This window comes from Anoplolepis gracilipes, chromosome 5 (genome assembly GCF_047496725.1).
Source record: "Anoplolepis gracilipes chromosome 5, ASM4749672v1, whole genome shotgun sequence".
NCBI lineage: Eukaryota > Metazoa > Arthropoda > Insecta > Hymenoptera > Formicidae > Anoplolepis > Anoplolepis gracilipes.
The window spans coordinates 9,495,001-9,516,919 of NC_132974.1; the positions used below are offsets into that span (position 1 = coordinate 9,495,001).

At 36.1% G+C, this 21,919-nt stretch overlaps 1 protein-coding gene across 6 annotated transcripts in view; it reads left to right on the forward strand.

Annotated features, from left to right (window-relative positions):
• The window catches only part of LOC140665580 (uncharacterized), a 310,049-nt gene that overhangs the window by 262,973 nt on the left and 25,157 nt on the right, over window positions 1-21,919 (forward strand). For all 6 annotated transcript variants that reach the window (XM_072891854.1, XM_072891855.1, XM_072891857.1 and 3 more), the window contains exon 5: window positions 630-772. In XM_072891854.1, the coding sequence (XP_072747955.1) occupies window positions 630-772 (143 nt within the window). The remainder of the gene's footprint in view (window positions 1-629; window positions 773-21,919) is intronic.

Below are 21,919 nucleotides of genomic sequence, written 5' to 3' on the forward strand. Positions count from 1 at the left end.
TATTATAAATAATATTATTATTTGAAATAGAAAAGAAACTCTGACTGTTTCATTTCGATTCAATTGTCACATGCCTTTTATAATCCGTGCAAAGTCTAAAAAGTAAAGTGAAATATTCGAAAACATCAAAAGTAATTATAATAGTTTTTGTCCTGATAAATATGACTCTGATGTGTTTCGATAATATTTGATTAAATTTGTTTTATCTTCTCTACCGTGTCAAAAATATAATATTATTGATTCTGTTTGTACGAGAATTGAAATACAAAAATAATCGGAAAATAAATTTTTATTTGCGTGTATGATTGTTCGTTCTTGATCAGTTACATTCTGAAATTTTGATTAAATCAGCAATATGCTTTTAAAATATATCAGTAAAATCTGCCAATTTAAATTGCAAAAAGATAATTTTTAAATCTGATATATGCAGTATCACAAACGAGAGATTAAAATAAATAAATAATAAACAATTAGAGATCAATGAATAATTACAATACGTGATAATCAAGAAAACATTTGCCTTTGCAGAATAGCAGACATCCTATTTATGTATTAAACCAATATAATATTCCATTATTGCTTTGAGAACTTGCTTTTTAATAATTCATTCCATTTCACTGTTTGTACAGAACAGGGACAAAATACGAGTAAGAAAAAGACGACATTTTCAAGGCTGTTACGAGGATTGAAGACTCATAGGAAAGAGAAACAAGGCCAGCAATCTCAAGGCTCTCCCAGGCACGGTCGTGCAAGGATGGGCGTTCCTCAAAGGGTAAGTGTGTACCTACATAATATATTAAAGACACTATGTACGAAAAGGTAACGATGATATCTCGTCAGGCCAATCATTGAATTTGACATGAGTAAGAAATTAAAATACCGCACTAACGGGACCAATGCTCGGAATGCACAATTTTTGAAATTTCCCAAAGCTCTCAATTTTTCTTTTTTCCCTCTTTTTTTGTCAGCACATTTGTCATACCATATGTACGTACTCCAGGGAGTGCGGCAAACGAGATAAAATTGCATTTTGCTTCACCGTTGCATTCGTTTTGATCATCGTGTAAAGAACTTTTTCAAAGGCGAGTTTGCACGTAACAGGGAAGCGCTGTTTAATTCTACTTCGCGGATCTACTTATATTTCCGCGGACATAAACGCATCCGTGTAAATCTATGTCACGTAATTGCGTGACTGTGCGACATTATCATGTACGTTGAAGTTCCTGGGAGCTCTTTCGACGACAAAATATTAAACTTCACGCGACGCTCTTCGACGAGAATGCAGAATAATTTCCATCACTGTTACTTCCGCTGGCGCTTTTATTAAACACGTCCAGCCGGCAGCAAACTGCCACACGAGAATGACGGAATTCGGAAGTTCTCGTCCATCTATTTACTATGCATGCCTGTTTTTCGGTACGCTGGAGAGCACTTTTCTCTTTTTTTCTCTCTCTCTCTCTCTCTCTCTCTCTCTCTCTCTCTCTCTTTCTCTCTCTCTCGCTCTCGCTCTCTCTCTCTCTCTCTCTCTCGTCACTCTGAAAAGTCACTGTCTGACGCGGTATCACTCGTTTTTCATGTGAATTGCACCTCTCAATGGCTAAATGCTCAGCTTTAATATGCGCGTTAATAATGATTCGGTTTTTCGTCATTAAGTTGCCCTATGTGGATTGCTGAATATGTATATATATACTATATATATAATAATTTATATAGTATATAATGTGTGTTTATATATACTAATTATAAATTATTTTATATCATGCATTATAAAAATAAACGTTACTAATACATATATAAAATTATATATACATATAATGCATGATATAAAAAAATGAAATAATTTATAATTAAATTATCATATATAATACCTTTGTCCTCTTTTATTCTTCTTGTCTCAAATTTAATACAATATTTAGAATAACAAATTTAAAAATATATTTTAAAGTATTTTTTTTAAGTAAACCATTTTTTAAAGTAAGATATATTTTTTAAAGTTTATCATTATTTTTTTAAACTTTATGTTTAGCGAAAAAAATTGCAAGAATTAAAAAATATTTCGCTTTCGCATAGTTTTGCTAGTTTATTCAAAAATTGAACATAAAGAGCAGAATTATTTTAATTATAACTAAGAAATTTCCACATATTGATTTATCGATTAGTCGAAATAATTCCTATTCTAAGTCAACGTTTTACATGAATTATTTGATTTAAAAATTATATAATGTGCATTAAATCATTGACACTGAAAAAATTGAGAGAAAGAGCTGCAAGATTTATAATTATTTTCTCGTAAATTAATATTAAAGGAGCATAGAACTAACATCTGCTAGAAAATATTAGTGGACGAATCATCTTATACTAAATAGTCAATATTAAAATAACTTGTATTAATGTATTTATTCATCGATATACCTGTTAATCTATAAACCATCATGATCGTAATGTTTACATCTTCATGTACTTATTTGTAACCGCGATTTTAAAACGAACATTACATTTCATTTTTATTTGCCGAGAAATTTTCATCCTCCGTATTAATCCGAGCAATGAAGATCGCGGTAGGTAGGTAATAACCGCAGCTCGTTTATTTCCCTGGCGCATTCTCATATTTTGTTCGACAAAATGTTTTTCATCGAATATCGCGAAAATGTATCCAATTAAAAAACTGCCGTTAATCGTTTTGCGCCGCATTCTATACGATGTAACGATTATCGATTTGCTGTTCACCATGATATGGTATTTCGCTCGCTCTCCCCTTGACGATCTCGGTAAACCCCAATAGGAACACGATGCAACAAATCGCAATTAACAGAATTCATTCACGAAAATCAATAATATAGCTCGCTTCCAAACAATTCTATCATTTTACCATGGACGAGAGAGAGAGAGAGAGAGAGAGAGAGAGAGAGAGAGAGAGAAAGATTTTCGAAAAATTTTTATTTACAATTTTTTTTTCTTCTCATTAATCTCTATTGTATTGGCATTAATAATACTTGTTTGTGAAAAACTGTCTGTAATAAACTACGATTATATTCTCAAGTGGCTCATTTTCGAATTACTGGTAATTCGTATAGTATCGAGTGACACTAATTGTTACCACGGTAAAGTAATTATATTTAATTGTAAAATAATTGTGACTGACTTCTCCATTTTGCAACCGCACAAGTCACCGAAATAATAACGCTATATCATAATAAATCTTTCATCTCTGTGAATCGAAATATTACTTAATGGTAATTTACAAGCATTTATACACATATATACGGAAACAAACATCGAATTCGAATCGGTCGCGAAACCAAGAGAATGGAAATAACGCAACTCGGCACGTGGGAAATTCAGGTTATACATTTTCAAGGCAAAAAGAAAGAGGAGCTCCATGCATCCGTAAGTGCTGCTGAAGAAGTAAAGACACCTAAGATTTCCCATGTGTCGCCAATTTGTTAACCTGCGTCGACGACTCCGTCGTCCCACGGGGCCTCGACGTCGTTGGCGCATCTAATTTTATCCATGGATTAGTCGCCCAATATGTATATATGTTCCGAGATATCGCGGAATAACCTTGGGGACTACGATTCATATCTAAGAGTAGACACTGAATCGCATCACGCATGTTATATATGTATAAGTTTTAGTAAAATTTTAGCCTAGCAATTATTTACGTCAACTTAGATACGCAGCTTTACTTATTAATACAGGATGCATTGCACACGATTAATATAATTAAATTATAGCATTATCTAACTTGGAACTCTTGTAAGTTATCTCAATAACAGAAATAATAGAAAAAATAAATACTTTATATTTCAGTTTGCGCAATTTGAATAACAGTTAAAATATCGCAAAATAATTTTTTTGCATAAATTTTAAGTTTTTAAATTAAACACGTAGTTTTACAAGTAGCTATTATCTCTTTTTATTGTATATTTTTTTTATTAAAATGGGAGAAAAGATTTTAAAAAAACGACGAATGTTTTATATTGACATTTGCAAATAGTCGAATTTACGCTCTAAAACGCACTAGTAAATCGCAGTTGTAAATCGTCATTCTTTTTTATGTTAGTTTGTCAAAGTTTTAATAAAATTGTTCTGATATTTCTCTCGTATTATGTACGTCTGACAGGTATGATTTTTGTGAATAAATCTCGAAGGTAAATAAAACTTAAAATTATAAACTAGCAACGAGTATATATCGGATAAAAAGTTTTCTGTAAATGAACATTTTTCCGAGGTCTGTATACTGAAACACGCTGGTTGTGTCACTCTCATGTATTAACGACAAACAGGCCGAGAGTGAGTCGCGCTTGATCTCTGTATGCGTATTCTGTTCGCGTGCATAGACCACGTCATTGTATGCACGCGTCTGCATCCGTGCATAATGTGGGCAGTCAGCGAGCCTGCAAGTGCCAGCAATGAGATTCCCACGCTTGGTTTAAAAACATATATATATATATATATATATATATAACCGCGTGCATGAGTGTGTGTGTATTACTCTCATAGTTGCATCCGAATTTAGAGCATAAATGCACCTTCGAACAGAGAGAACGTTAGCTTGGATCCGCGCAAATAAATTTATGCGTATGCAATTCGGAAAAATGTGTTATGCTGCGATAAAGTGAACGGTATATTTTTCAGCGACTTTCTCGAGCTTCTATGGACACATGAATTAGGGTGGAAGTAGATTTTATCTTCTTCTCTCTCGTATGCACGAAAAGAAAGGTAGCGAGAAATTTGCAGAGCTTTTATAATATTATATAAAAATATTTCTGTTTATTGTGTAAACATGAAAAATGTCGAAGCAAATAAATGATAAAATTGATTAGGTAACTTTGAAATTTTTTTTATTTGTTCACTTTTGATAAATCGATGCATATGTAAATGATATATTTTGAAATTAAATTTTGTGGAATTGCACAATAATTCTCTTTACCGCAAAATTCCACAACTTTCTATCACTAAAAAGATTTTCATAGCATTTTCCTGATCAATTAACACAGATGGACACTCAACAAGTAAACGCTTTCGTGCTCCTTTCGTTCTCACATAAAATATTATAAATTAAATGCTCAACTTTAATAAAATGAATTATATTCACAAATGTGTCAAAATAAATAATGTCCCATATAATAAAATTTAAATAAATGGTGGGAAATTTACACAAAATTTAAAAAAACTGAAATTTTTATATATTAATGTTATATATGCTGTAGGAAGCTTCCGCGTGAATAACACATGAGAGTATAAATATTCAAATATGTTTACTGGGCTTATTCATAGTTGATACCAAAAAAATTATTAATTGTATATATTTAGTGGATTTATTTATGAGTCGTTGAATTTCATATTACATCGGGCGATAACTTTGTTTTTTTTTTATTATTATTATTTTTATCATTCTACCGATTTCTTTTCGTGTTTGTCAAACATTTAAATTGACACGTTTGAAGTTTTCGCGGTGGAGAATCGGCGGCTTTAAAATTTATGCGAAAGGATCGCGTCTGAGCATAATGCAATCTTATACACCGTGATTTCAATAAGCGCTGAATTTATACAAGTCAGTGGATCTTTATTCGCGTTACAAGTTCAAGAGGAGCGATCTCGCCACGCCCTTTTTACCCGCGATCAAGTACAACAGGTATGTGTGGATGTGTACAACGCACGCGGCCTGCGGAGACTCATCTTTAGAAAAAAAAGGAAAGAAAAAAACTAGAACATTGATAGTACTTGGAATGAAATTTTCTCGAGAGCCCTCGGTAGAGCAACCGCTGAACCGCGCACTCTTGAGAAGCAACGATCTCCTCGGGAGTCACATCGTTCTCTCGTCCTCGCGGTCGAAGGACCTAGTCGGTGCACTCGGAGACGGCGAGACGAACCGGCGACATTCACCATGACGAAAATTGAATTATGCCGGCGGGAACGCAAAGCGAAGCGTACACGGCCGGGGATCGCCGCAGCGAGACTGTGGTTTCCACACTACCACAGCGATTTTAGAGGTGACGGAGGTAGCGAGAGCAAAAGAGAGAACGAGAGAGGGATAGAAAGAGAGAGCAAGAGAGGGAGAAAGACTAAGAGAGACTGAGAGAGACTGAGAGATTCGCCAGGAAGCGAGAGGTTACGGTGGTAGCGGGGGATCATCTGACAAGTTGGTCAGCCATCGCTGCAACGGAGAGGTCGGACTCTCCATTTGACATGCGGACGGGGCTTTGATCATCTCTCTTACCGCGGCCCTTTTCTTTGGCCTCTCTCTCTCTCTCTCTCTCTCTCTCTCTCTCTCTTTCTCTCTCTATCTATCTCTTTCTCTCTCTTGACGTGGACCACCGATGGTTCCATCGGCCACAGTGGCTGGTACGAGTGAGAGCCCATCGCTTGCTGCCAGTCGGCCGCGGCCGAGTATCGCTACCAGCAGCAATCGCTGCCCGCGACTATGATGGGTCAGCCAGTCATGTCCGACGAGTTCTCTCGGAGGATGCGATTCCGCCAGATGGAATATCGCGGCCTGTCAACGGCCGTATATGAGCCGTTTCTCTCCCATGCACCGATCCACGTGTATCCTACGTGTATGCTCCGTCCCGTAGCGACTGCAACGTCGACGCGACCGAACCGCACCGCGTCATTCGTCTTGTTTGGGCCTGACTGCTGTCAGTAGTACAACCAGATGAGAATCTAATGGCGTATTCACCGGGAACGCGCGCGTCCGAGCGATTCGCGTGACCGCACGCTGTGTCGAGAAGCTCGCGCCGTTGCAATTGTCGGGGTTGATAGGTCACGATCGATCACTTTGAAAGTTTTAAACATCCATCGCGACACGATTGTTTGAAGTTATAGAATTTGTAATTTTTGTTGAATCGGGCTTTATAATGAAAATTGCACAATCCTTATTACACACAAAAAATGTAAAACCTTCTCGTCAGTTTGATTGTATTATAAAATTCTATAATTTCAATTTGTTTTTATTATGATTTTAGAGAAGGGAGAGGAGGAAAGTATTTTGGAAATAAAAGTTTAACATATTTTTTTTTTCAACTCTTGATTCATTATCGAGGGTTATAGAATTATCACAAAATATTTATGTAAAGTCTATTACAAAGTGCAATCTTAATTACTTTTACGCTTACGAAAGTATTACAAATAACACTTTGATAGCGTAAAAAAAATTTTACAAGACTACGTGAAGACTGTCCAAAACCGTTATTAAAGACTTAGTCGTGAGAATATTCTACTGCTTGTCAGAGAGAAATCCAATGGTGAGATCTGGCAAGAATTAATATGCGCTTCATGATTGACGTGAACATAAATCTAACCTGGTAGTCTGGTCACGTTCCAGGAGATTGCATTTCAAGCTTAACACGTAAGTTACTATGTTCTACTCACAGTCGGACAATATTCTCGAAAGAAATAAGAAATATGAAAAGAGAATAATCATATATTTTATTTTTAATCATTAATATCTTGCAATAAAAACATTTGAAGATATAAATGTCTGCGACTCGAAAGTCAAAACAAGCTGTCTTTTTATTTTGTAAGGGCTGCTTTGCAATGTTAGCACACAGGAGATTGGATTCCTGCGGGTAGATGTGTTCTTTTCTAACACTCTAGAAAATCAAGTCTGACATTCCGGGATTCATTTCACATTACACAGCGACGATACCTTTCACATGGCGTTGATCCGCCAGCACATATTGCAAGGATGCGCGTGTTGTCGCGTCGCGATTTGATGCGCTCGGCACTCTTGCTATTAACCTAGTTGCAATATCATCGTAATTTCGCAACGCTGAAAATCGCCCCATCAAAACACGTTGCAAGCCATTACTGCATGGCATTAACGGGCGCATTAACGAAAATACGCTCGAAATACATTATGAATCTGTAAAGTAGCATTCGTTCACTTCTTCCTTTAAGCGTTTACGAATATTATCGAGATTTGCTGCACAAATTCACAGAAGAGAGAAAGATAACAATGAGCACTATATAATAGATCGCATATTATAATGGATCGCGTGCTCGCGATGAACAAGCTGCGATGTACAAAGGCTGTCAGCAAAGGCATGTAAATTTAAAATGGTTTAGAGCGAATTGAGAGAGACTCATAGTTACATCAACCACTTCTAGTACAAGAAGAGAATTTCATTCTCTTTTGTTTTCCTAAAATCCATACATATACCGAATTTGATAGGAAAAATATTTATATATATTACTGTAAAATCTTGAATTTTAATAAAACTTGGGATTTATACGTAAATCCTACATTTTATCCAAATGTAGAGTTAGTAACATATACATTATATATATATATATATATATATAATTATTATTATTATTGTTATATATAAAAATTGTCTAATTTTTTTTATTGGCTATAATGGATTTTTATTATGTGTATATATATATATATATATATATATACACATAATAAAAATCCATTATAGCCAATCAAGAAAATTAGACAATTTTTTTACATAAATATTGATAGTATAAACAGAAAAAACAAAAGCAAGATATAACAAAGCATTTCTTCTTTTCTTCTTAGCTTGCAGCATTTTTAATTTCGATCTTTCAAAGTTTTTATGTGGCAAATAATCTATATATCTCGGAAAAATAATCCCGCGCTTAAGATGCGAATGTGTTAAGAGTTCTCTTCAAAAATTATAGCGACAATCAAAGAGACTAGAATCGTAAACGGGATAATTATTCGCGGCGAGGCCTGTAAACATTCAACGGAAGAAGGCTCCCAAACGTAAATAAGACGGACCACCTCGCTTTATATGCTAATACTAAGGTCGGTAGGAGCGTGAAATACAGTCAGCTGTTAACCTCGTGATCCTAGCTATTGCATCAAGCAAGAATTTCCTTTGCGACAAGAGCCTCGTTCAAGTAAAAATAGAATTCAACAAAACATTATGAAGAAAATTTTTACTTTAACGCTGAGAGCTTTCTATATTCTTTTATTAATATAAATAAATTAAATGTATAAATATATAATAAATTAATAATATATCAGTAAATATAATATTAGCAGTACATAAATTTTTCTAACATAAAATTAATCTACCATATTGCGAAAGATAAACAGCACATGTACTTATTTCAAGATACTTTCTTTCTTTTGTGATTTATTTTCACACTAGACGTATGTACTTTCTTTTTACACAAGATAACTCATTGCTCATAACTTTATGAAAATATGAAAATAGTTTTATTCAGTGACGCGCTCATTTTTACTATAATAAAGACGTTCACATCTAAGGTAACCGAAGCATAATACGTTGTGTCGATAAACTTAGTAAACATATCGCCACGCACGAGAAATATACTCTTGAGCTCGCCTCCAGCGAAGCAATCCACTTTCAGCGGCTCGCACGCCGGCGGTGTGGCCAGACATCCTAATTTAATTTCGGGCATGCATCATCGCTCACGGCAATGGCTCTCGAAATGTCTCACGCTCGCGGCTTCATTCCTCGCGTGTCCGATGAATCCTCCGAAGAGAGAGATCGTTGTTCTCGCGATGACGAACTTCACTCTCGCGGATGATGAAAGAAGTTTCCAGAGTGGCGCGGTGCTATCATACTTTCAGAACAAAGAATATATATTCGCCGGGCCGTTGAGACGCCATTACATCCTAGGCGTGAAGCTCTAGGCTGGCATCGATTAAGATAAAATGTGTTATATACATATATTCGGACTTGTGTCTCTTTTTTTTATCCTTGAGCTTTCCCGTTGCTTTAACAATGATCCAGCCTCTCTTTTGACCCTTAATCTTCCTTTTTTTTTTTCCCACCAGTTGCTCAACCGAGGACCGTCTCTCTCGATAAAGGCTACTTTGCGAGACGGCGCGCGTATTACTTACTAACGGTATCGTCAACCGTGTCTCTCTCAGTTGAGTGCATTACGGCGTCATTTACATCGTCGGCAGTGTCGGCGCATCGCACCTGCCGGCACTTACAACGCTAGTTACGGCGCTACGCTACGACGGACGGGGGAATTACATCAGCCGGCCGGAATTTCGTTAAGGCTGATTTTCCGCGAATATAAAGTGTCCGGCGAAAGAGAGAAAGAGAGAGAATGCAAAGTGAGAATCAAATCGCGTTGAAACGCGAAAAGTTAGCTCTCGCGTCCTCCGTAATTATGCATAGCGCGCGCAATTAAGTCGATTTTTCTCTCTCTATCTTTCTCTTTCACCAACATTGCCGATCCCCAGTCTTTTGTGCATACGATAGCGATATATAGAACGCAGCCTCGTTCCTGCTATAGAACCAGGTTCGACCTATACACCTAGGTAGGAAGTTCGTATCGACCGAAAGTCAGACTGCTTTACATAGAAGGCATTGCCGCCGCGAAGCAACGAGGCAGTTCGAAAAACTTACGGGCGCAGTTAAGTAGATCTACGACAGCCCGGGGTTAACCGGTAATGCATCTCGAGGCACCACCCTCGTTTGAATTAGCCTCGGGATAAAAGAGGGGCGGAAGAGGGCGAACGGGAGCACGATCGACCTGCGGCCCGCGCGTTTCCATAAGCAAATCCTCGGAAAATTTGAAAGTCCGTGGCAGAGCAATGGATTACCCGGCGCATAGTTGAGAAGAGTAACGGCTTTATTTAATGAATTAATCCGTGAATTGCTCCGATGTCAGCTTTTATATTCTATCTCTTATATCTTTTATATAAATAATACTTGTCTTTCGATTTTATTTTTGCTTGTCTATTTATCGTTATTGCAAAAGTCAAACCTCGTACAACAAAAATGTTAAAAAATAATAGAATATTTCTTTAAATTGACATTAAAATCAAAACTTTTTATACTTTAATTATTTGTTTTTATTGATTAATTTTTTGTTTTACTAAATATCTAGTAATTCTATTTTCTTTATTATCGTTTATATATGTTAAATATCATTATAACTATATATATTATTTAATTCAGTTGTTCAGATTAATAACAATATTTGTATGGATAATATGATAATACAGAAGTCGCATGATAAATATGCTTGACTACAACTTTTAATCCTTTCCTCTTTTTCTCGATAATATTTCATAATTGCATGGTATCGGTAAAATCTCTTATTTCCACGTTCCTCGATAGATTAGCGTTATCGACAAGCTTCACGGCCCACAATCGCCCGATTTATTTCGTTTGCCATCGTGCGCGACATGTCTGGCTAGGGGCACGTTCCTCGTTTCAGGAATCGATCACTCGTCCCCCCAAGGCGACGTTTTTCGATCGTAAAGCGAAATTGTTTAACCGGCAGGTACGTGCCGCCGTACGTAGCCGGCAGCCGTCGTCCTCCATCCGCCCATCACGGAGCAGCGCCTCGTCCCGGTATTCAGCGCCCTGGGGAACGCGCCGCTATCCGGACGATGGAGCTTTACGCGAATACGTTGGCGTTGGCGAGAGATGCGCGACTTTATGGTCGTAATGCAATCTTGCGTTATCGGTAGCCCGCAACCGGCCAATAAAGCCGACAAACGCGCAAATGCCGCGCGTCGATCTTATCGCCGGAGTATGTGAACGCGCGGCTTCGCATACGCGTTCCAATTTCGAGGTCGATCGTATTCCCGGGATAGGTGCCGAGGGGGAACAAGGAGAGCAGCCCATACGGCCCGCCGACGGCCTTGCAGGCAATGCATTTCAATGCACCAGCCTCCGACGCTTTCCCCTCTCTCTTTCTCTCTCTGTCTCTCTGTCTCTCTGTCTCTCGCTCTGACCTGGCCCTAGCACTCTGCACGCACCTAAGTGATTCCGGATTGGCGCACTAATGACTGTTTCATATTCATTGGCCGCATAGTGTGCGACCTGGGGCATCTCGGTTATATCGTCTAATTCACTTTTCTTGCCACGTTATAGTTTCTTCATCTTCGCACGTCTATCATCGCGCGCTTTCTATCTGATATAGATGACCATTTGAATGGTCCGTTGTTATAAGCAGTGAATATCGATCAATTGATATTTAATAGCTAGGAGCTTGGTAATAATTACCTCGATTGAATCTTGTATCTACAATTCATTATTTTTACATGTTAATTTTAATCTTTACGTTAATTTCTTGTATTTGGTTATATACCTGTATGATAATTTGTCACGATAAGATATTACTGTGATTTTAAAATTATAAACTGTTTATTTTCATGAGGAGAAAAAAGTTTGAGTCCCACGCTATCATTCTATTATTTTGTTTTTACGGAACTGTAGACCCAGTATATCAGAATCTGTTTTATAAATTTTTGCACGAGTTCCATATAATTAATATTTAGCATCGTATATCGTTCTACAGCACACAATATACATTGTAATTATCGTGAAAGCCGCGTACCTAGTTCGGGAAAAGAACCCATTACGAAGGACTCCCTCAACCAGGATCAACAAGAAGCTGACTTCACGAGAAATTAATTAAACTTGATGGGGCTTTTTAGCCGGCGTTAAAGTTGCCGTGTAACTTATTCATTCAGTAATTCCCGGGACAATTGAACGTCGTCGGGCTGCTGTAAAGCCGGCGCATACTAGAAGCGTCGGCGCGGAATACGCGCTTAAGCAAACGCGTGTCGCACGTGTTAAGGCGCGCACGTGTACTACGCGATCGCGAAGGGTGCTAAGAGGATCTCGGCGCGAGGTTTTCGCGCGTGTCGTAATGCATCCGACCGACTTGCAGGGAGAGACAAGGTACGCGGTAAAAGAAAAAAGAAAGACGGGAGAAACCACATCGCGACAACGAGAGATGGATATTCCAGGTGCGATCGATGTAGCCACCCTCGACGTCCCTTGAACTTTCGCTCGCTCGTCACCCTTTCAAGCCTCGCGCGGAGAAAAGCTCCTCTTCATCCCGTCTATTCTCCCCTTTCTTGTCGTTCTCCCATGTCGACGAAAGCTTCAATGTCACGCATTTTCTGAGTATTGACACGCAACAACGAGACAAGACTCGACGATGGTTAGACAGCTCGTTCTTCAATTAATAAATGTATCTAGCTCGCGAGAAAATAATTACGGAGCTGGGTAATACGGAGATATTTCTCTCTGTCTGTCCTCGAATCGGCCGTAACATCTTCAAATGCGCACAAATCCTCTCTGGTATGCATTATGCGAACCAGCCAATGGTTTATTGAAGTCACGCAGAATGCACACGCGATCCTGTTCACGCGACGTAGCATACAGGATGAGAGTTCTTTCTCAAGTGCAATCGATTCGTTTCAGCCAGTCTAGACGGCTTATACTGGGTTCACGTCATCTTTCTCATGTCACGTCGCACGCTAATTAGCCACAGAAATTGTCCGTCGTTCGACGTGACGACATTAACTCGTTAAGTGTCATCGTCTCGTACACGAGATGACAGCGAGCTTATGTAGAAAATAATAAAAACGATATTCCGGGGGACATTGTAACGCTAGATTGCATAGTATTTCTATGATGAGCAAATGAATAAACACATAAAAATTTAATGTATTTGTACTAATTATATTTATTAATGATATTGATAATAAATCTTCTATTTTCAATTGATTAATAAATTTATTTTTATTTTATTTTATTATTTTCATAAACTGACTTTGTCAACAAATTATTATTATTAATTACATGTAACGCAAGTTATTTATATTAACTGTTGTGTTAATATCTCTAATTAATTTCTAACTGAAATAATATCGCTAAAATCAATAATAATAGTGATCGATACATTGTGAGAAAACGTAAATAAATATATCTCTCCGTTGCTGGACAGAGTTTTATTTTCACTGTCGTTTTCTTTTCACGTGTTCCAGCTTCCAAAACAAAAATCGAAGTTTCCCTCGTTTTCTGCGATACACTCGTGGATCCGAATCGTTTCGAATCGTTAATATCTTTCGTTAACTTCGTTCTGCAGTATCGTTGCCGTGGCAATGACGACAGTACTGCAACCAGTGACGGCACGTAATTAGAACACGTCTCTCCTCAATGATACTTTTTTGTATTTTATTTTTGGTCTTTTTGTTTTACAGTATCTACACAGATGAATTTTTGCGTCTTTTCTGTTTTTTTTTTTTCTGTCTCTCTTTCTTGCAATCTTTAAGCTGACATGGTACATACACAAAGTGCATACACACGTACACGTGGGAGTCGGTGTTTATTAGTACGAAATCGAAGGACCAGAGAGTGGCGATTACTAACAGCTACTGAAGGCTTTGAAGCCTCACAATAGGTCAGCTTCTTACCACGATAAGATGCCGCGCGTTTTAGGAGGTTCGCTTAATTAAACAAGATATCAGTGCACGCATTTCAGGGCCCCTGACCGAATCCTTTTCAAGTCCTTGCCCACTGCCTATCCGCATCTCGTTGCTGCTCTCTGTCGCGCTATCTTCATTGGACTCTTCAACGATTCCAGATACTTGGACGCAGACTTTTCATGTATATATAATGCGCCTCTTCCAACATCTTTCTCTCATCGCACTTTTCTTTTTTTTCCGTCATTTCCCTCTCTTATTCAGTCCTTTTTCCATCTTGTTATTTTGCTTTTTCTCGTTATGCGTAGGTATAGCATTTTTATAGCGAGTTTTCCTTTTTTTGCTGACGTTTCTTCTTTAATAACGCTGGCTTAAGACTGGCGTTATCTTAATCTTAATGATCCCTTTTACGAGTTTTAAGTCTCTTTTGCTCGCGAGAAGAGGGTATCAGTTCTTTTACGCTTGGTCGTTCGCGTCGGAGGATGCCCCGAGGTGTCTCAATATCGCTTGATACATTCGGCCGATAAGTATTGCGTGCTTTGCGATTATAATATTTCTGAAGCTAACTTTGTTCAGAAGTTACTTACTTTTAGCAGCGTTGGCGTACAAGTACTTCTGTATAGCGTCAGACTGTATATAAAAGTTTCTTTGTTAAAAAAAAGTAGGCGAGTTGTTTAATCAAGCACATATTTTGATATTCCGGTATATATGAAATGAAGATAATGAACAAATAAACGTATCAAATACATGATCGAAGGTACATGCGAGTGATAACAAAATTACTTATCCATTAGAGTAAAGTTTAGAAAAAATTTTTGACTTATGATTTAATTACTATTTAAAATATTTAATGATAAAAATTGTTAAAAATTTTGTGTAACGTGACTTTTTTTTTATTTATTCTTTTCTTTATATATCGAATTTTCAAAAAATCTACCAATTTTTTATTTTTCCTATTTAATAAAAAAAAATTTTATATAAAGATATTTTCTAAAGTTAATAGTCACGTACCTACCACAGGTATCGATCTTGTCAGCGTACCATTTTATTTCGAAAAAATATAAAAAATTAAGCGGGACTTTTTAGAGATGAAAAAAATCTCATGGATGATGAATATAATAACTATTAAAAGGGAAACAGGTAATTTTAACATTTTATTTTAGTTACAAAGCTTTAAATTTTTAAACTTTTAATTTTTTCATTACATATTAATTGTAAAAATATTTTATATATTATATTTTTAGCTGAAACACATTTATATTGTTTATATGTTCATGTAATTGAAAAAATTATATATGTCTCTCTAAAGACCCGTGTATATTACAAAATATAACATTAATACGTGCACTGCGACGATATCGCGCAACACGATCTTACTGTCTTTCGATGCGCTTAAGAAACTTATTTAATTAAGCACTTGTATCTCTTCTAAACTATAGCGAAGAACAATGTCGACAGTTAAACTACGGCAGGCGCGCACTATGTCGGCAAATATTTCCAACACGCATCGGTTTTATCATCGCGCGAGGCTTTATCCTGTAGCTCGTATTATATCGTGCAAAGTTTCTCAAAGTTGTAGCACTAATTGGAGACAAGAAACATCGACATTCAGCTTCCAGGACGGAAGAGGACATTCTCGTTACGTCTTGCGACAAAGTCGCATTGTTTCTGCATTATGTATCATCTCGAGCTTAAATCTTTAGTGCGCTTCCTGGTTTATACGGTATCTGTCGCGCACCCTTTTATGAGATTAACGGATTTCCCTTCCTACGAACGCGAGAGCTTATTCACATATTCGCATGATATATGATACAAGCATTACGTATTATTTGTCTTTGTACATCAAAATTTAAAGAGATGTTGACTTTATACATATACGTGATTTCAAATAAAAGAGATGAAAAATTTCATGTAAATTACGACAATAACTACATCGGTGATGAAAAGTAACGGTTGAAATGACGAAAGATTTAAAAAGAGAGACAAACGATATTATTTTAAATCTTTCTTCACTGAACGGATTTTCTAATGTATCAAACAATCTGCAACTAAAGGCTAACTTGATAACTAGTTATCTCTCATACTTTCGTAAAAAGCATTTTTTTAGATTACGACGATGAGTTTTTCTTTGTGAACAGTATAACGTATTATGTATACTGGAAGCGTGAAATTCAACCTAGTGCGCCGTGAACTACATTTTAATGGAAAGTATCTCTCCCTTTTTGTATGCAGTTGAATTTTAATTTTTTGCAACTCACAAAGCGCGCGGAAGTTAGAAGCAGCACGGCTGAGAAGAATTTAGCTCGAGACTACTTCTCCTTTTATGGGATTATTTTGAAACGAATATTTACATCACAAGAGACGATTATTGTGATAACTTTTGAGATTCGTCAAATCATAAAAGTTTCTCATCGACACTTATTCCGCGCATCAATTATGCACCATCGTTCAACTCCAACAATTTTATTGACTTTGGCACGAGATGATATCTCGAAACAACGATTTAATTCAGTCAGAACATAAACGCTTTTTTTATTGGCACTAGCGAAATTTCATATTACTCTTCCTGGCACGCACAATGTGACCGCTATATCATTCCGGTTCGGTGTAGCACGAACATTTTCTCCACGCGAGGATTAAACCTTAATCCCATACGAGCTTTATAAATAACAACGACATGTCCGGCTGGTTGATGCTTTTGCAAAATTGCTTGCAGAATCAAGAGACATCTCACGTATCTTCAATTTGCAAAAAAGAACACGGTTGTATTTTTCGAATCGTTCGAATTATCGTGGACGAATACGGTGAATGAGAATCGTCGTCACTGTGGAAATTATTTCAACGGCGTTTAATTCGACAACCGAGCGTGCATACAAGCCGAAATACCTTCGTATTGATCACACGCGCTCATAGAATCGGCATGATATCGATTTGCTGGACGACTGAAACCAAACCGTTGGTGCTTACGTACATTACGTACGTATGCAAACGATGTACGAGGGTAGCGATGTAAAGAATATTTCGAGAAAGCCGCTTATCGAAGGTTTTTGCCCGGATTAAAGTTGTTTGTCCGCAATTCATAAACATAACTGAGCTAAAAGAACGGCTTTATGCTCAAATAACGGGCACTATCGCCCAGACTGGCATAAGATTTGCATTTTTTTTATCTAATTATAAGCTTAACTCTTATATTTAACGCGGGGAAAGATATTGCATTGATACTTTTGCGAATTAAATAATAATATATATTTATTTTAAATTTCTTTTTATTTTTCTGTAATTATACTAATAAACTCTAACAATAGTATATATGTTTATGAAGATTTATTGCATATTAAACGGAAAATATTAATTAATTTTTGCAGATGAACATTTACGATAAAAATTAGCGTTTAACCTTTTTAATATCATATATCGCATATCCAGAAAAAAGTCATAATTATTATGATTTTCCTTTTTTTAGACATTGTAATTAAAACAACGAATAAAAATAATTTTACAGTTATATTGTACAAGAATTATTACAATTTTTAAATTATCTTAACACGTTTGTCAATGGAAACAAATATGTGAAGAGTAATATACTTGTTATTTTTGATATCAAATTATTCAACAGAGCAGAAATCTGTGAAATAAAGCTCGTCTGTCTATATGAGCGAAGTTTAATTAAATTAATTACAGCCAATTACAGCCAATACGTATTATTATTCGAAGTGAAAGTAATTTTGTGATGTCGAAGGAGAATTTTACAAACGGCGCAAGTACCGCTGCCAGTGAGTTTTCACGGAAATTTTCAGGGTAACAGAACTCTAGCACGCTATATAGAAAGAAGAAGAATGGCCATATTTCGCACGCAATGAAATCGGAAGAAACCACGGCGTTTTCTCTCATTATCATTAAATTAAATCGCGGTCGGCAAGGGGGACCGGCAGGCGAAACCGACGAGGCGAACATACAATCGTGGAAATTGCGTTTTCACTTACGTGGCGAGAAAATTTCCGTATTTTGTGCGTCGGCGACGAACGAAATAACCTCCCCCCCCCCCCATAATTAGCCAGACGATTGTCCGCGAGCTTCTGTACTCGCAGAAAATCCTCGCAGACCCAAGCGGGAGGGTGGCAGAGGGTGGTGAGTGCTCCGAAAGCTACCTGCCGAAAAGAGCGAGAGGGTGAAAAATTTGCATGAAATATGATCAGCATGTGGCACACATCTATGATGTACACCTTCCGCTCTGCGTAAAACATTTTGACGACGGCCGTGGCTCTTTTCACGACCTCGCCGTTTTATTTGCGTCGAATGATGATGCGTTTCCTCCCCTTTTTCTCAGCTGCTTTAGAGGAAAGAACATGAATTGCGAAAGAGCAGCCGATATAAATTTTTGGAAGCCGATATAAATTATGTATATCGAAATTGACTTACAATTTTTATGAAAACTAAAATACGTTTGCAGTTACAAATTTAATAAGATGATATATTCGTAAAACTGTATATGGCAAGAAATGAACAATTTGACCTGTAGTAAAAAAATTCATATAAAAATCATATCTTTTACTACTTTTATACTTTTACTATTATCGATCTTTTTATAATTTGATTTAGAAGGCAACGTAATATTTTAAATAATGTTGATAACTGCAATCAAGATTCAAATTTTTTTATATATTTAAAATATATTTGGTAATATATTTTAATATTTTATTTTTCGAATTGTATTAAAGATATATCTGAATTTTTAAAAAACGTAATTAAGTTTCTACAAAATAGATATAACTATTTGCAAGGTACAGAGAAAAAAAAAGCCAAAGAGAGAGAGAAAGAGGGATAAAAGATTTAGAATAATATTATAATTTACATATAGTATTATTAGTATTATTTTCCGTTAGTTTATTATTCATGTATATATATATTGTAGAGACATAAGAGAGGGTATATTTATTATTTAGACAATTCTTATAAACAATAAATACATTTTGCGCAATAAATGATCTTTCCTTATTTGCTATGTACAATCTTTTATGTAACAAATGACAAAAAGTTTATCTTGTAAAATATATTTCGTTACAAAAAGCAGTTTGTAAGAGCAAATAAGGATATTTATTTATTTGTGTAAGTACGATACTTCTGTTAAAATTCGAATGTTCTCGCTTAACTTGAAAGATTTTCATCGCGTTCATATTCTTTCGTTAAATCCGCGACGTTTTCAAAACTCAAATGACGAGAGATATTTGTTCTCAAATATTTCTTTTTTTTCATTACTATTTATAATAATCGTTAACAAAATTATTACCGTACCATACCTAATTAATGATACAAATCGCTTTTGCAAGTCTAGTTCGATACATGAGATTAAAGAGAAGCTGGTAACTATTGATTCAGATGATAGCATATACATATTTTTCAGTTTAAATTTATGAAAATGCTCACATCCATTATTGTCAGTATCCATGTACCGCTTTTACTTTTGTTTCCATGTGTATCCTTGTTCCAAGCTTCCACCGCAGGTGTCGTCGTTTCGACGCACCTCATAACGCCCGAGATATAACTGGAACTCGTTTCACCTTGTCGTTAAATGCCAACGGCGTAACGTCCTATCTCGTTAGCTAAATTTTAGACGAAGCAGTCGATTTGATGCACCAGACTCACTCTACGAGCGCTATTCACAATTAATGATAGTCAAGCCGGCAATGTTTTAAATGTGAGTTTTCTGTTTTCGAAATATCTACATTACAGACCAATATTTTTCTTATTTTATACCTTATTTTCACTTCTGTTACTCCATATTATTCAGTGTTTAAATTAAAAACCTTAGTACAATAACTGAAAAATGTAAACTTTGTAAGGAAAAGAAAAATTTGTAAAAGTTTCCCATTTGAACAAAGAAATTGGACAAAGAAAAGATTTGATTCTCATATTTCTTATTTGATTCTTATAATTCAAAAAGTACCTTTGCTACTTTGTTTTATTGAGAGAGAAAGACAAAGAGAGAGAGAGAGAGAGAGAGAGAGAGAGAGAGAGAGAGAGAGAGAGAGAGAGAGAGAGAGAGAGAGAAAGAGAAATTAAAGTGTATATAATTTTTTAAAAATAAATTTTTAAAATAATTTTAAACTCTCTTTTTTGTGACTGAGATATTTTTACTGGTCTACGCATTTTTCGAAAGTTCATATTTTTTTATATACTGATTAAGTGTCAAGATATATTCCTTATACACACATCTTAACGTGTTTACACTATATGGCGCGAGTAACTGTTTATCTTAAAAATTTATTATAATGTTCAAGCTACCGGGAACACCTTCGGACTCCATCGTTATTATTTATACAACAGCCCACGCTCGCGATTATAATACTTTACATCGTTATTAAGCCGAGGTTGTGCTGTTGCGCTTTCCACCATATTCCCACCGAGCTGCGAAGAATACTTTGTCAGGGTAAATGGGCGCGCATTCTCTCGCAAATATCAACATTAAGATTCAAATGAGCGAATAATCGAGCGAATCCCGCAGGACCCGTTTCTGCGCTTAAACAGACACAAGCGAAGCACGCGAGGGCTTCGACGAATCGTCCCCCTGTATCTACCTATCTACCGCGCCTGCCATAGGTATGCCTTCATTACGTGCAATAGGATGCATACCAGACTCGCTATACCTGCCACAAGATGTCTGTTGTACAATATATACAACATCGCTTCCTTCATTTCGCTTTTCGTGAGGCATCGGCAAGAAAGTTTACACGAACATGTCGGAAGTTTCACTCGTTACTTAATTAATCGCGTTATTTTTTCTTATTACAGTTACGTCAATTCAATTACATCAAACTCGCTATTTTTAAGGGAGATAATTTAAAATTTTAATAAATTTTTACTAAAAAATAATTTAAAGACAAATGACAGTTTTGAATGAATAAAATATACATATATTTTATAAACTTTAATCTGATGTAATCTGACGTTGATAATGTATGTGTGTATGATTCATAAAAATTTGCACGTGTTTATCAAATTTATCTATAATACCTGCAGGTGTATACGTATCTTGAAATTAAAAAGTTTTATTTTTAGAGTAAGCGAAATAATAAATGACGTGTAATCAAAAAGTATGATATTAAATAATGTTTTCAGTTTCAAAACAAATATGTCTCATGCGTTATACGGCCTACATTGAGAAAGCTTATCACACGAAACTAATATTGTAAAGTGCTCGTAAAAGATATCATCCTTTCAAATGATAACTGAGACTGTATCATCGCGTTAAGTTTTGTTAGAAAGTAGATATGACTGTGAATTTAGAGTATTGTGTTTTTGTAATACATCATGCTTTAACTTTTTGACATTTGTATACTATTATATTATTTGGCATTTATTATACACTCTTGTGAAAAAAAAGAAACAAATTTTTCTTTGTATTGGATCCATATCGTTTAATAGTCTCAAAAATCTTTGCATTTATGTCATCGTAGCCATTTATATCGCGACTTTTCCGAGTTTCACATTACGCAACAACAAGTTTCTGCGCTGACTAGCTCATAAATAGTCAACTTTCGTGGCACTCTAGAACCGCATAGTTACTTGCAAGCTCCTCTTACCGCTTTTCCTATGTGCAAAATGATATTATTACAGCCGACGCTACTTTTCGAGATAACCGCAGCTTTCCATCGTTCTAATATAGTTTTCTCCAAGTATTATGATCACGCTTGTGACCGAAACTACCGCACGAAGTAATTCCATACTGTGGAA